The sequence below is a fragment of the Nerophis lumbriciformis genome, linkage group LG26, assembly GCF_033978685.3.
Source record: "Nerophis lumbriciformis linkage group LG26, RoL_Nlum_v2.1, whole genome shotgun sequence".
In the NCBI taxonomy this organism is placed as follows: Eukaryota; Metazoa; Chordata; class Actinopteri; order Syngnathiformes; family Syngnathidae; genus Nerophis; species Nerophis lumbriciformis.
This window is the reverse complement of record NC_084573.2, coordinates 6467501-6484929: the sequence shown is the minus strand read 5'-3', so window position 1 is coordinate 6484929 and position 17429 is coordinate 6467501. Positions and strand designations below refer to the sequence as shown.

General features: G+C 41.0%; 2 protein-coding genes across 3 annotated transcripts in view; one reads left to right on the top strand and one right to left on the bottom strand.

Annotated features, from left to right (window-relative positions):
* LOC133623983 (uncharacterized) overlaps positions 1 to 17429 on the top strand; it is a 185528-nt gene that overhangs the window by 40017 nt on the left and 128082 nt on the right. The window lies entirely within an intron of this gene.
* Positions 5362 to 17429, bottom strand: part of LOC133624035 (uncharacterized) — a 15174-nt gene continuing 3106 nt past the window's right edge. For both annotated transcript variants that reach the window (XM_072916231.1, XM_061987621.2), the window contains 2 exons: positions 13476 to 13525; positions 5362 to 7353 (listed from right to left, as the gene is read on the bottom strand). In XM_072916231.1, coding sequence (XP_072772332.1) covers positions 6332 to 7315 — 984 coding nt within the window. In that variant the 5' untranslated portion in view covers positions 7316 to 7353; positions 13476 to 13525 and the 3' untranslated portion in view covers positions 5362 to 6331. The remainder of the gene's footprint in view (positions 7354 to 13475; positions 13526 to 17429) is intronic.

The following is a 17429-nucleotide window of genomic DNA, read 5'->3' as shown; positions in this document are numbered from 1 at the left end:
ATCTCTATGGGATCCTTGCCGGAGCAGAGTGGCCATGGTGCAGCAGAGCCGTTCCTGGGGGGCGTTCCGGAGCAACCTTCAGCAGAACCATCGCAGCAGAGTGTTCCAGAACCTCCATCTACTCCTACTCCTAGAACCAGGTCTGGGAGGGCTGTGGTGAGACCAACTAGGTTGGACCTATAATTTTGTTTCCTAGAGACATTACAGAGACTCTAATGAAAAAAAAAAAGAATGTTACTGTATGTGGGAAAAGACAGAAAAGTGTAATTGGAGCGTTTTGGATATGTTTTATTGTACTGTAAATGTTCAAGTCAGTTGCAGGGCTTAGGGTGAGGACAGTACAGGATTAGTATAGGATGGATGTTTGAGTATTGATGTTGAAGTGGATTGTTCTAAGGGTAAAATATGTGTGTGTGTTTGATTGTCTGGTACAGGCTCATATAGGAGCAGACCTTCCAACCACGAGGCAGAATAATCCTCAAGGTCTGTTGAATCAATGGCAGTCTACCCATTGATTCTAGAAAGGGGAGATGTGGTGTGATTGTATTATGGGAGAACTACTGAGTCGACAGGCTATGACGTCACGAGGTGCGACGGAGCGGGAGACAGTGTGGGAGGACCTAGGGAGCGAGATACCTGTTGTGATTGAGCTAATAAAAGTATCCACATTATAAAGTACAGCTGGACTCACGTATATAATTCAGTAACTCGACAGGGTGTAAACCGGGCATCACTTGTCACTGTGCACCTTCACTCACAGGTTACACCCGGACATACGTCCATAAATAACACTTTTCAAAATAAAAGTAGCACAGTTGTATTGTGCGCACGACATAGATGTTTTTTAAACTTTATTTTGTAATTTGTGATTGCCGCTGTTCACATTCACTCACAATGACGCACGCGCATACGTCCACACGGAAGTAATACAAATAACGCTTTTCAAAACAAAAGCAGCACCGTTGTATTGCACACTCGACATAGATACTTTTTTAAATTTATTTTGTAATTTATGATTGGCCTCACGCGGGCCGGACAGGGACTCACAGAGGGCCGGATGTGGCCCGCGGGCTGCAGAATGCCCAGGTCTGCCGTATAGGGTTACAGAACAGGAAAACCAGGGAAACAATCTAAGTTAGAATGTTTTGCAGTCCTAGCTGCAGTCAGAGCAGAGAGGAGAGCCTCATTAGTTGAACATGGTTCATGTCAATGAGCCAGTCAATAGATCAACCTAGTCAAAGTCCTTTTGTATTAAAGGGGAACATTATCACCAGACCTATGTAAGCGTCAATATATACCTTGATGTTGCAGAAAAAAGACCATATATTTTTTTAACCGATTTCCGAACTCTAAATGGGTGAATTTTGGCGATTTAAACGCCTTTCTAATATTCGCTCTCGGAGCGATGACGTCACATCGGGAAGCAATCTGCCATTTTCTCAAACACCGAGTCAAATCAGCTGTTATTTTCTGTTTTTTCGACTGTTTTCCGTACCTTGGAGACATCATGCCTCGTCGCTGTGTTGTCGGAGGATGTAACAACACCAACAGGGACGGATTCAAGTTGCACCAGTGGCCCAAAGATGCGAAAGTGGCAAGAAATTGGACGTTTGTTCCGCACACTTTACCGACGAAAGCTATGCTACGACAGAGATGGCAAGAATGTGTGGATATCCTGCGACACTCAAAGCAGATGCATTTCCAACGATAAAGTCAAAGAAATCTGCCGCCAGACCCCCATTGAATCTGCCGGAGTGTGTGAGCAATTCAGGGACAAAGGCCCTCGGTAGCATGGCAAGCAATGGCGGCAGTTTGTTCCCGCAGACGAGCGAGCTAAACCCCCTGGATGTCTTGGCTCACACCGTCCCGAAGATGATCAAGAGAAGAATATCGACCCTTGCTTCCCTGGCCTGCTGACATGAGGGTATGTCTACAGAATATATTAATTGATGAAAACTGGGCTGTCTGCACTCTCAAAGTGCATGTTGTTGCCAAATGTATTTCATATGCTGTAAACCTAGTTCATAGTTGTTAGTTTCCTTTAATGCCAAACAAACACATACCAATCGTTGGTTAGAAGGCGATCGCCGAATTCGTCCTCGCTTTCTCCCGTGTCGCTGGCTGTCGTTTCGTTTTCGTCGGTTTCGCTTGCATACGGTTCAAACCGATATGGCTCAATAGCTTCAGTTTCTTCTTCAATTTCGTTTTCGCTACCTGCCTCCACACTACAACCATCCGTTTCAATACATGCGTAATCTGTTGAATCGCTTAAGCCGCTGAAATCCGAGTCTGAATCCGAGCTAATGTCGCTATATCTTGCTGTTCTATCCGCCATGTTTGTTTGTGTTGGCTTCACTGTGTGACGTCACAGGAAAATGGACGGGTGTATATAACGATGGTTAAAATCAGGCACTTTGAAGCTTCTTTTAAGGATATTGCGTGATGGGTAAAATTTTGAAAAAAACTTCGAAAAATAAAATAAGCCACTGGGAACTGATTTTTAATGGTTTTAACCCTTCTGAAATTGTGATAATGTTCCCCTTTAAATATACTTGGCTGATAAAGCTTATTCTGATTTATGTTTAGGTGTTCTGCCTACTTAATGTAGACTCTTGCTGAAACCTTGTGGTTGGATGATGTTGCTACACTTGATGTTTCAAGAAGTATGTTTTTTTTAAACTTTTATTAATCAAAGTAGGACATTTACAACAAATATAACATACAGTACAGGCCAAAAGTTTGGACACACCTTCTCATTTCAAAGTGTTTTCAGGACTATTTACATTGTGGATTGTCACTGAAGGCATCAAAACTATGACAGCTGTGAAGTGAAAACCATTTCAGGTGACTCCCTCTTGAAGCTCATCGAGAGAATGCCAAGAGTGTGCAAAGCAGTAGTCAGAGCAAAGGGTGGCTATTTTGGAGAAACTAGAATACAAAACATGTTTTCAGTTATTTCACCTTTTTTTTGTTAAGTACATAACTCCACATGTGTTCATTCATAGTTTTGATGCCTTCAGTGACAATCTACAAACCCTGTTTCCATATGAGTTGGGAAATTGTGTTAGATGTAAATATAAACGGAATACAATGATTTGCAAATCCTTTTCAACCCATATTCAGTTGAATATGCTACAAAGACAACATATTTGATGTTCAAACTGATAAACTTTTTTTTTTTTTTTTTGCAAATAATCATTAACTTCAGAATTTGATGCCAGCAACACGTGACAAAGAAGTTGGGAAAGGTGGAAATAAATACTGATAAAGTTGAGGAATGCTCATCAAACACTTATTTGGAACATCCCACAGGTGAACAGGCAAATTGGGAACAGGTGGGTGCCATGATTGGGTATAAAAGTAGATTCCATGAAATGCTCAGTCATTCACAAACAAGGATGGGGCGAGGGTCACCACTTTGTCAACAAATGCGTGAGTAAATTGTTGAACAGTTTAAGAAAACCTTTCTCAACCAGCTATTGCAAGGAATTTAGGGATTTCACCATCTACGGTCCGTAATATCATCAAAAGGTTCGGAGAATCTGGAGAAATCACTGCACTTAAGCAGCTAAGCCCGTGACCTTCGATCCCTCAGGCTGTACTGCATCAACAAGTGACATCAGTGTGTAAAGAATATCACCACATGGGCTCAGGAACACTTCAGAAACCGACTGTCAGTAACTACAGTTGGTCGCTACATCTGTAAGTGCAAGTTAAAACTCTCCTATGCAAGGCGAAAACCGTTTATCAACAACACCCAGAAACGCCGTCAGATGAGCTCAGACCCAGCGAAGCCAAGATGGACTGACACAAAGTGGAAAAGTGTTCTGTGGTCTGACGAGTCCACATTTCAAATTGTTTTTGGAAACCGTGGACGACGTGTCCTCCGGACCAAAGAGGAAAAGAACCATCCGGATTGTTATAGGCGCAAAGTGGAAAAGGCAGCATGTGTGATGGTATGGGGCTGTATTAGGGTAACTTACACATCTGTGAAGGCGCCATTAATGCTGAAAGGTACATACATGTTTTGGAGCAACATATCTTGCCATCCAAGCAACGTTACCATGGACGCCCCTGCTTATTTCAGCAAGACAATGCCAAGCCACGTGTTACATCAATGTTGCTTCATAGTAAAAGAGTGCGGGTACTAGACGGGCCTGCCTGTAGTCCAGACCTGTCTTCTATTGAAAATGTGTGGTGCATTATGAAGCCTAAAATAGCACAACGGAGACCCCCGGATTGTTGAACAACTTAAGCTGTACATCAAGCAAGAATGGGAAAGAATTCCACCTGAGAAGCTTCAAAAATGTGTCTCCTCAGTTCCCAAACGTTTACTGAGTGTTGTTAAAAGGAAAGGCCATGTAACACAGTGGTGAGCATTCCCTTTCCCAACTACTTTGGCACGTGTTGCAGCCATGAAATTCTAAATTAATTATTATTTGCAAAAAAACAATAAAGTTTATGAGTTTGAACATTAAATATGTTGTCTTTGTAGTGCATTCAACTGAATATGGGTTGAAAAGGATTTGCAAATCATTGTATTCCGTTTATATTTACATAAATGATAAATGGGTTGTACTTGTATAGCGCTTTTCTACCTTCAAGGTACTCAAAGCGCTTTGACACTACTTCCACATTTACCCATTCACACACTGATGGAGGGAGCTGCCATGCAAGGCGCTAACCAGCACCCATCAGGAGCAAGGGTGAAGTGTCTTGCTCAGGACACAACGGACATGACAAGGTTGGTACTAGGTGGGGATTGAACCAGGGACCCTCGGGTCGCGCACGGCCACTCTTCCACTGCGCCACGCCGTCCCTAACATAATTTCCCAACTCATATGGAAACGGGGTTTGTACAATGTAAATAGTCATGAAAATAAAGAAAACGCATTGAATGAGAAGGTGTGTCCAAACTTTTGGCCTGTACCGTATATGTCAACAGGCATATTACACACAGGGATACAATTAGAAAAATATACACATAATGCAAGATAGAAAACAAAAATACATGTACCTAGGGGTTGTCTAAAAGTTCGAGCTGGCCAACTGCATGGTGCAGTTCCACAGACCGTTACCCGTCCAGGAGTCCCACAGATGAGAGAAGATGGCAGAATTCTTTGTCAAAGTTTATAGACACGTTTTTTGTTTGTTTTTTTAAGAATCTACATTTGTGAATACAAAATACCCATCACTATTATTGTGGTTTTTCCTTTCTTAGAATCCTCAAATTAATATAACTGTAAGAACATGGGCTAGTTTGGAATGTTAGAGAAAAGTCAATAATGTACATCATCCTATAGAACTTTACTGTACATACATTCATCGAATAAATGTACTGTTGATTCTATGTCCCCATCACAGAAAAAACAAGTGTACTCCAGTACTATACTGTATGTAGTACCATATAGATACTGTATGTAGTACCATATACACACACTGTAGTACCATACAGTATTTACACACTGCAGTAACATCCATTTTCTACCGCTTGTCCCTGTCGGGGTCGCATGGGGTGCTGGAGCCTATCTTAGTTGCATTCGGGCGGAAGGCGGGGTACAACCTGGACAAGTTGCCACCTCGTCACAGGTATAAATCAAATTCATTATTATTATAAAACACGTGCCAAATTGTTTGCACACACAAAGCTAATCAACAAAACATGTGCAAAGTGGATTACGTACGTTAAGTGAGCAGAATTAGGCGTGCAATCTATTTTGAAAGTTGCAGCCATCTTTCTATATGACCTTTGACTAGCAATGGGGACTTGGTATTTGAAACTATAAGGTCCAAATTTCTGGTATCTAGTAATCGACAATGGTATTCAATGGTTCCAATTTTCGGTACTTGTGTGTGTTCATGTGTCAATAAATACACATTTTTAAAAAAAATCTATTTTTTTTATTGAATTTTATTTAAAAATGAGCTGACAATGATGACTTTGCTTTCTAGTTGTTATATCTTCATTTATACACTTTTGAGTCACATTTGTAAGTATTATATTGCAGAGTTTTAACTAGCACTTACAGACATAGCGGCGAACTGTAGTTACTGACAGTGGTTTTCTGAAGTGTTCCTGAGCCCATGTGGTGATATCCTTTTACACACTGATGTCGCGTTTTGATGCAGTATCGCCTGAGGAATCGAAGGTCACGGGCATTCAATGTTGGTTTTCGGTCTTGCCGCTTAGGTGCAGTGATTTCTCCAGATTCTCTGAACTTTTTGACGATATTACGGACCGTAGATGGTGAAATCCCTGATTTCCTTGCAATAGCTCGTTGAGAAATTCTCACCAGCACACTTGTGTTTCTTACACTGGTACACTACAGCTTTACACTTTCTCCTCTGTGTGTGTGTACTCGTGTCTTTTCAATTGCTGTTTTTGCGTAAAACCTTTATGACATTCTGAACAGGCAAAAGGTTTTTCACCAGTGTGCGTTCTTGTGTGTCTTATCAAATTTGCCTTCTGGGTGAACCTTTTGCTACAAATTAAGCACATAAATGTTTTTTCTCCAGTGTGTATTCTCATGTGTACATTCAACTCACCACTTTGTATAAAACCTTTACCACAGGCTGAACATGAAAATGGTTTTTCCCCAGTGTGTTTTCTAATGTGTATTTTCAAATAGTGACTTTGTATAAAACCTTTACCGCATACTGAACAGGTAAAAGGTTTTTCTCCAGTGTGTATTCTCATGTGCACTTTTAAGTCACCACTTCCTATGAAACCTTTACCACAGACTGAACATGAAAAAGGTTTTTCTCCAGTGTGTATTCTTGTGTGTCTTATCAAAGTTGCCTTCTGGGAGAATCTTTTACTGCAAACTGAGCACACGAATGGCTTTTCTCCAGTGTGTATTCTCAAGTGTCGTTTCATATTGCGACGGTCATTAAAGGTTTTGTCGCAGTGAGAACATGTGAAGTGTGTGTTGTCAGTGTGACATGTCTTATCATCTTTAGAGTCTTCATCATCAGTGTCAGGAGAGTGTGACGTTGTGTCCTCACTATCTGATAGTGGAGCTAAGAGCTTGTCTGCTTGTGATCCTCCACAGTGGTCTCCATCAGCTTCTGTTGTCATGTGTTGAGTTGAGCTGCTGCTTGGAGGCTCCGCCTCTCTCTTCTCCTCACTCTCACCTTTGACCTCATCATCTTCACTCTTCACAATGACACCAATCACTGGGAACTCCTCCAACCATTCAAGCTGATCTCCCTCTTGACTAATGCTGTGTTCCTCCTCTTCCTCTTTCAAGTGAAGAGTCTCTGGTGCCTTGTCTTCCTCTTTAATGTGGAAGGGCTGTGGCTCCTCCTTCACCATCCTGAAGCTCCACTCCTGTTGTTCAATGAGAAGATGTTCTGCAGGACACACGAAGACAAATATATGCTTTAGAAACATCCAGCTTTGCTCAGTCACATGAGACATTCAGTACGTTTACATGTACTAAAGAAAACTAAGTTAATGTATGAACCGACCACTCTTTGCAACACAATTCACAGGAAAATAAGACTGGTGATAGGCGACATGACCTCAAATCTATATTGCAATGTATTATATAATATAGAGTTGATAATAGAAACAGGTAAAAAAAAATGTAAATGGGTTGCAAAGGTTGAAATTAGGGCTGCAACTAACGATTAATTTGATAATCGATTAATCTGTCGATTATTACTTCGATTAATAATCGGATAAAAGAGAAACTACATTTCTATCCTTTCCAGTATTTTATTGAAAAGAAACAGCATACTGGCGCCATGTTCTTTCAACTTGCCAAATAAAACAAGGAAAATGTTACAAAAATGCACACTTTTGACACCCCTGCTGTAGATAATAACAAATTAAATTGATAAATCTATGGATAAAAAGCAGAGCCTGACGATGCTTGCGCGTTTATCACAACTCTCTCTCTGTCTCTGCCCCTCCCTCACCATGGTGCTGCACGCACAATTTGTTGTGTTTTCAACCCCTTCTTAACCCTGAACGTACATTGAAAATACACGCAACCCTAACTCAAAATGCCGGACATTTGAGGCATTTAAGAAACACCGCCCTGACAGCCCCGCAAAAGAGGACATGTCCGGTGAAAAGAGGACGTATGGTCAGGACCGAGCTCGGTCGCTGCTAGCATGCTATCACCGGACATGTCCTCTTTTGCTAGCATGCTAGCAGCTAATGGGCTACGATAGACTGACCATACGTCCTCTTTTCACCAGACATGTCCTCTTTAGCGGAGCTGTCAGGGCGGAGTTTCTCAAATGCCTCAAATGTCCGGCATTTTGAGTATTGTTTACACAACGTGCAGTACGCTCTTTAATATGTCCGTGTGGAAACTTGTTCGGCACACCTCCGCACCGAAACGAAACCCCCGTACCGAAACGGTTCGATACAAATACACATACTGTTACAGCCCTATTATTTTGATTATTGTTTCTCAGCTGTTTGTAAATGTCGCAGTTCATAAATAAAAGTTAAAAAATAAACACAATAAAATAAAAAAACGTAGCCTGTGCGCATGCGCATAGCATAGATCCAACGACTCGATGACTAAATTAATCGCCAACTATTTGTATAATTGATTTTAATCGATTAGTTATTGCAGCCCTAGTTGAATTATATTTGTTGAATACAAAATATTATGGTCGTGAACGTAGGTCTGGGACGATAACACGTTTTGCTAGACGATATATTGACCTACAAATTACCGATAAACGATATTATTGCAAACATTGTTTATGAGACCAAATTAACCATTGATGTAAAGATAATACATAATTATGCAAACATTCATCCTTTCAAATGCAATAAATGTGTATTTCTCACATAATTTAACATTTTGATTAGAATGTCAACTTTTAAATATCAAAACAACAAACAAATGATGAAAATAATATTGTCAGCACAATTTTGCACAACCACAATCAATAGAATAGGTTCTGTCGCTGTTGAAGGGGATACCCTTAAAGGGGAACATTATCACAATTTCAGAATGGTTAAAACCATTAAAAATCAGTTCTCAGTGGCTTATTATATTTTTCAAAGTTTTTTTTCTAAATTTTACCCATCACGCAATATCCCTAAAAAAAGCTTAAAAGTGCCTAATTTTAACCATCGTTATATACACCCGTCCATTTTCCTGTGACGTCACATAGTGATGCCAACACAAACAAACATGGCGGAAAGAACAGCAAGCTATAGCGACATTAGCTCGGATTCAGACTCGGATTTCAGCGGCTTAAGCGATTCAACAGATTACGCATGTATTGAAACGGATGGTTGTAGTGTGGAGGCAGGTAGCGAAAACGAAATTGAAGAAGAAACTGAAGCTATTGAGCCATATCGGTTTGAACCGTATGCAAGCGAAACCGACGAAAACGACACGACAGCCAGCGACACGGGAGAAAGCGAGGACGAATTCGGCGATCGCCTTCCAACCAACGATTGGTATGTGTTTGTTTGGTATTAAAGGAAACTAACAACTATGAACTAGGTTTACAGCATATGAAATACATTTAGCAACAACATGCACTTTGAGAGTGCAGACAGCCCAGTTTTCATCAATTAATATATTCTGTAGACATACCCTCATCCGCGCTCTTTTCCTGAAATCTGATCTGTTTAGTTTTGGAGTTGATGTCAGCAGGCCAGGGAAGCTAGGGTCGATATTCTTCTCTTGATCATCTTCGGTGGCATAAGGGACGATGTGAGCCAAGACATCCAGGGGGTTTAGCTCGCTCGTCTGCGGGAACAAACTGCCGCCATTGCTTGCCGTGCTACCGAGGTCCTTTGTCCCTGAATTGCTCACACACTCCGGCAGATTCAATGGGGGTCTGGCGGCAGATTTCTTTGACTTTATCGTTGGAAATGCATCTGCTTTGAGTGTCGCAGGATATCCACACATTCTTGCCATCTCTGTCGTAGCATAGCTTTCGTCGGTAAAGTGTGCGGAACAAACGTCCAATTTCTTGCCACTTTCGCATCTTTGGGCCACTGGTGCAACTTGAATCCGTCCCTGTTCATGTTGTTACACCCTCCGACAACACACCGACGAGGCATGATGTCTCCAAGGTACGGAAAACAGTCGAAAAAAACGGAAAATAACAGAGCTGATTTGACTCGGTGTTTGAGAAAATGGCGGATTGCTTCCCGATGTGACGTCATCGCTCCGAGAGCGAATATTAGAAAGGCGTTTAATTCGCCAAAATTCACCCATTTAGAGTTCGGAAATCGGTTAAAAAAATATATGGTCTTTTTTCTGCAACATCAAGGTATATATTGACGCTTACATAGGTCTGGTGATAATGTTCCCCTTTAAATATACACAACCAAAACAATAAATAAAGTGGCTGAATAAAATTATTGTGACCAAAATGATCATGGTGACCATTATTATTGCAGTATTGTTGAATGTAATGAAATACGTTAATCTAATTGCTAATTTAATTGGTAAATACGTTATACTTGTATAGCTTTTCTACCTTCAAGGTACTCAAAGCGCTATGACACTATTTCCACATTCACCCATTCACACACACATTCACACACTGATGGCGGGAGCTGCCATGCAAGGCAATAACCACGACCCATCAGGAGCAAGGGTGAAGTGTCTTGCTCAAGGACACAACGGACGTGACGAGGTTGGCAGAAGGTGGGGATTGGACCAGGAACAAGGGCTGGGCGATATGGCCTTTTTTAAATATTGCGATATTTTAAAGGGGAACATTATCACCAGACCTATGCAAGCGTCAATATATACCTTGATGTTGTAGAAAAAAGACCATATATTTTTTTAACCGATTTCCGAACTCTAAATGGGTGAATTTTGGCGAAATAAACGCCTTTCTAATATTCGCTCTCGGAGCGATGACGTCACAACCTGGCGTCACATCGGGAAGCAATCCGCCATTTTCTCACTTTCGTCGGTGTGTTGTCGGAGGGTGTAACAACACGAACAGGGACGGATTCAAGTTGCACCAGTGGCCCAAAGATGCCAAAGTGGCAAGAAATTGGACGTTTGTTCCGCACACTTTACCGACGAAAGCTATGCTACGACAGAGATGGCAAGAATGTGTGGATATCCTGCGACACTCAAAGCAGATGCATTTCCAACGATAAAGTCAAAGAAATCTGCCGCCAGACCCCCATTGAATCTGCCGGAGTGTGTGAGCAATTCAGGGACAAAGGACCTCGGTAGCACGGCAAGCAATGGCGGCAGTTTGTTCCCGCAGACGAGCGAGCTAAACCCCCTGGATGTCTTGGCTCACACCGTCCCTTATGCCACCGAAGATGATCAAGAGAAGAATATCGACCCTAGCTTCCCTGGCCTGCTGACATCAACTCCAAAACTGGACAGATCAGCTTTCAGGAAAAGAGAGCGGATGAGGGTATGTCTACAGAATATATTAATTGATGAAAACTTTATTCATTACTCACGGTTTTACGTAAATTATTATACATAAACTGTGTTTACCAGTAATTTAGCTTAAAAACTTTTTTTTTTTTCAATCATTCGAGTACCGTATTTTCCGCACTATAAGCCGCCCCGGGTTATTAGCCGCACCTTCAATGAATGGCATATTTCAAAACTTTGTCCACCTATAAGCCGCCCCGGACTATAAGCCGCGCCTACGCTGCGCTAAAGGGAATGTCAAAAAAACAGTCAAATAGGTCAGTCAAACTTTAATAATATATTAAAAACCAGCGTTCTAACAACTCTGTCCCAAAATGTACGCAAATGTGCAATCACAAACATAGTAAAATTCAAAATAGTGCAGAGCAATAGCAACATAATGTTGCTCGAACGTTAATGTCACAACACACAAAATAAACATAGCGCTCACTTTCTGAAGTTATTCTTCATTCGTAAATCCTTCGAATTCTTCGTCTTCGGTGTCCGAATTGAAAAGTTGGGCAAATGTGGGATCCAAAATGGCCAGTTCCGTCTCGTCGAAGTCATCGGAGTCAGTGTCGCTGTTGTCCAGCAGTTCTGTGAATCCTGCCTTCCGGAAAGCTCGGACCACAGTTGTGACCGAAATATCTGCCCAGGCATTTACGATCCACTGGCAGATGTTGGCGTCGTCTGGCGCTGTCTCCCTGTCTTAGTGAAGGTGATGTTGGCGTCGTCTGGCGCTGTCTCCCTGTCTTAGTGAAGGTGTGTTCGCCTTCTGTCATCCACTGTTCCCACGCAGTTAGCAGTCTAGCTTCGAATGCCCTGTTGACACCAATATGTAGCGGCTGGAGGTCTTTTGTCAATCCACCCGGAATGACGGCGAGTATTGAATTAAGCGCGTAAGCGTGTCTCTTAATGTGATGTTATGAGCTAGCAAATATAACAACTACACTACCCAGCATGCAACGATAGTGACGAGCATGCGCGGTAGCCCTGAGAAGCGTTGTTGTATGCTGGGAGTTAGAATGTGGTTATGAGCACGCTGTGAATAAACGTTGAGAACTCAGTTAACACGCCTCGTCTGCATTATTTATAATTAGACAGACAACACACTTAATAGGAGCCATTTTGGGGTCTTTACATAAACACACAAATGGAAATGAAACGTCACATATCCCAGCATGCACCGCGCGCTTCTTCTTCTTCCGGGGGCGGGTGGTTGCTTACAGTAGAAGAAGAAGCGCTTCCTGTTCTATGGGGGCGGGTGCTTACCTTGGCGGTTGCTTGCGTAGAAGAAGAAGCGCTTCCTGTTCTACCGGGAAAAAAGATGGCGGCTGTTTACCGAAGTTGCGAGACCGAAACTTTATGAAAATGAATCTTAATATTTATCCATATATAAAGCGCACCGGGTTAAAAGCCGCACTGTCAGCTTTTGAGTAAATTTGTGGTTTTTAGGTGCGGCTAATGGTGCGGAAAATACGGTACATTGGGGTAGTCTTGTGTAATGCAGTATTTTGTGTCTATTTAGGTATGGTTAACCTGAGTGCTGAAATCGTGGAAAAATATATGTTCTTAGCGCGCCTGAAATGGGCTGTCTGCACTCTCAAAGTGCATGTTGTTGCCAAATGTATTTCATATGCTGTAAACCTAGTTCATAGTTGTTAGTTTCCTTTAATGCCAAACAAACACATACCAATCGTTGGTTAGAAGGCGATCGCCGAATTCGTCCTCGCTTTCTCCCGTGTCGCTGGCTGTCGTGTCGTTTTCGTCGGTTTCGCTTGCATACGGTTCAAACCGATATGGCTCAATAGCTTCAGTTTCTTCTTCAATTTTGTTGAATGATTCATGTTAATCATTTCCTTCAACAACAACACTACTAATCATGGCAAACTGCATGAGAGACAACAACGACTTCTGTAAGACAAATTAAGATCCAGAACCTTTTATGTTTGATCCTGAATATAAAGAGGATGATATACAAGTTTTAGAAGCTGTGTGATAAACAGAAGCAGCTTTAGTGAAACTCTTAGCATCATGTAGCAGTATTGCTAAGTGCTAAACAAGATACACAAACATAATAAAACAACCACTTACTGTACAATGTCTGCTCTCATTGGGATAAAGACTGATGGGATGTTGGACATCTAGATGCAAGACAACACAAACAAACATTAGCTCAGTCATGTCAAATATTGTTTAGTACATCAAATATAATACTTTACAAGTGGACTGAACAAAATGTAGTGAAATTAACATAATGTATTGATTGTTATGAATTGTGTAATTAGGGACCGCAATGTCCCTTTGGGACAGAGGACCCTATTGTATTTCGTGTGTTTTATTATTATTATTCCGCCGCCTCTTTGAGCTGTAATTTGACCCCCTTAACATGCTTCAAAACTCACCATATTTGACACACATCAGGACTGGCGAAAATTGCGATCTAATCAAAAAACCAAACCCCAAAACTCAAAATTGCGCTCTAGCGCCCCGTAGGAAAAAACACAGACAAAACTGCTTGTAACTTCCGGTAAGAATGTCATAGAGACGTGAAATACCTCTATGTAGGTCTGACTTAGACCTAGATTTCATACATTGACTTCCTTCAGCAAAAATCAACAGGAAGTTGGCAATTCCCCCTTCAAAACAACATTTTAGTAAAAACAGTGACTTTTGCCTCTTTGAGCTGTAATTTGACCCCCTTAACATGCTTCAAAACTCACCAAACTGGACACACACATCAGGACTGGCAAAAATTGCGATCTAATAAAAAGACCCAACCCCAAAACTCAAAATTGCGCTCTAGCGCCCCCTAGGAAGAAAACACAGACAAAACTGCTCCTAGGAAGACAACTCAGACAAAACTGCCTGTTTTGTCTGAGTTGTCTTCCTAGGAGCAGTTTTGTCTTAGAGACATGGGACAAAAACCTCTATGTAGGTCTCACTTAGACCTACATTTCATATATTGACAACCCCCAGCAAAAATCAACAAGAAGTTTGCAACTCCCCCTTCAAAACAAAAGTTTTGTAAAAACCGGTCACCTTTTTTCAAACATTATCTCCTCTGAGCGCGTTTGTCGTGTCGGCTTCAAACTAGCACAGGAGAGAGATTGAACCCTTCTGATTAAAAGTTGACCAAAGAGTTTTAATTACTGCTCCGGTTTGGATTTTATGTGCCGTCAAAGTCGGTCCCGTCCATCGCTGCTTGCAGGTTTAATTGATCTTATTTTTGACATTTACATTAATTATTGAGACAAGATGAGCAGCTTTTTACAACATATAGCAAACATCCGGCTGGGATTTTAATATATTTATGACTCTATTAAGTCAGTCTGCACATATAAAAGTTTCATTATCCTGCACCGTCCTCCCAATCCCAACCTTCCAGCGAACCTCGATGTGCACCTCCAAAAAATTCTAACCTCAGGTCAACAGCGACAGGGACTGCAGAGCTGTGATTGGTTGGCTTTCTTTATTCGTAATTTCCTTTCATGTTTCTTTCGTCTGCAAAAGCAACAGTTTTAAAGCAACAGAAAACCAACAGAAGTGCACCCAAATATACGGTCCTTTCCAAGGTTTCTCATAGTCATTCACATCGACGTCCCATTGGGGTTGTGAGTTTTTCCTTGCCCTTATGTGGGCTCTGAACCGAGGATGTCATTGTGGCTTGTGCAGCCCTTTGAGACACTTGTGATTTAGAGCTATATAAATAAACATTGATTGATTGATTGATTGATTGATGTTGGTTGAACCTCACTCACGCCTTAAGAAATGTGCTGGGGTGAGAATCGTTGGGCACCTCATGATTTGAGTACAAAAAATATTTCAGTATATTAGAGCACATTTTCATATTTTACAATGATAAAAAATTTATTTTTGTCGTACTGAATACGCATTTATAACTTGCAATTGTGAATCTTTTTTTCCCCTAGATGGCGCCGCTGTAGTGGCTGCTGGTGGCAGGAGCTCTGTGCTCTTGTGTCATGCTTTTGTGTTCCGGATGTTTCCTTCTTGTTTTCATGTGGGTTTTTTTTTTTTGCCTTTTGGTTCAGGACCCTTTGGGACTGTGTGACAAGGGGTGGGACTCTGGTGACTTCTGCGGTGCTTTTTTGTGAACTTCTGGGTCTGCCTGCCGGGAGCCTTTAGGCCAGCGTTTCTCAAAGTGTGGGGAATAGAGACATGACAGGTGGGGCGCGAGGAACGGGAGGAAATTTCACTTTAAATTTTTTTTTTTTATTATTATATTCTTAGATTATTTTTTTTACTATGCTTTCATTTTCTATACACACTGTAAATCACTTTGTGATTCTGGCTGTGAAATCCGCTATATAAATAAATGGAAATTACCGGTACTTATTTTTACTGTAGGCTTTATATTTCTCGGTACAAGCGAAAGTTTGACAGACATAGCAACAGTAACTAATGGGGGCGGGGCTAAGCGGAACAAACTTTCGCGCGGATGGGTAGCAGGCTAATGTGTGGACCACAATTACACAAATATATACATTTGTGACTCGCACCTCAAAGGTCGTCGAGCCAGAGCCAGCGCCTGCAGAGAAACAAAAACCTGACGGGCACACACTGTGTCATTCACCGGGAAGCACTAGCGTCAAGGCAGCTCAGCCCCGAACTCAATGAGGTTTTAACAGATGTTGTGAGCGCGGTAAATTTGATCAAAACACGACCACTGAAAGCGCGACTGTTCTCTGCACTGTGTGAGGAAATGGGAGCTAATCATACAGCCGTGCTGTTTCACAGTGAAGCAAGGTGGCTCTCCTGGGGGAAAGTGCTGTCACTTGCCCTGTCTTGCCAAATGCATAGCTCCTCCTTTTTTTTTTGCAAAGATTGCAAAGTGGCACTTTTATTGTATTTATTATTGAACTTGATGCAAGTTATTTGATTTATTATTGAACTTGATGCAAGTTATAACACTTTTTTTTATTTATTATTGAACTTGATGCAAGTTATAACACTTTTGTTTTATTTATTATTGAACTTGATGCAAGTTATAACACTTTTTTTGATTTATTATTGAACTTGATGCAAGTTATTTGATTTATTATTGAACTTTTATTTGATTTATTATTGAACTTGATGCAAGTTATAACACTTTTTTTTTTATTATTGAACTTGATGCAAGTTATAACACTTTTGTTTTATTTATTATTGAACTTGATGCAAGTTATAACACTTTTTTTGATTTATTATTGAACTTGATGCAAGTTATTTGATTTATTATTGAACTTGATGCAAGTTATAACACTTTTTTTTTATTTATTATTGAACGTGATGCAAGTTATAACACTTTTTGATTTATTATTGAACTTGATGCAAGTTATAACACTGTTTTTATTTATTATTGAACTTGATGCAAGTTATAACACTTTTTTTGATTTATTATTGAACTTGATGCATGTTATAACACTTATTTGATTTATTATTGAACTTGATGCAAGTTATAACACTTTTTTTGATTTATTATTGAACGTGATGCAAGTTATAACACTTTTTTTGATTTATTATTGAACTTGATGCAAGTTATAACAGTTTTTTTGATTTATTATTGAACGTGATGCAAGTTATAACACTTTTTTTTTTTTATTATTGAACTTGATGCAAGTTATACCACAGCTGCACAGTTATTTTATTTATTATTGAACTTAATGTTATTTTATGTTATTGAGTTTGAATGTATACAACTTGATGTTCAATAAATTTGAAAATGTTAAAGCTTGGCATTAGCGCTCTGTTGGGGCGATGGGGGCAGGTGGGGCTTGAAAACTCCCCTTTGTCCAAAGTGGGGGATGACAAAAAAAGTTTGAGAACCACTGCTTTAGGCCATGGTGACCAGCTGCTGGGTCTCTGCCACACCAGAGTCCGTTTGGAGAGACTGGAGGAGATGCGGATGAAGAGACAGGACTGCGGAGCTGGCGATGAGCGCCGGGACGGACAAGCTTCACAGTGTCTTGGCTGAATGAGCAGGTATCGGACACCTCGGTTTCCTTGGACGCATCCTCGCTCATCCGTGCGGACTGGACACTGACCGCG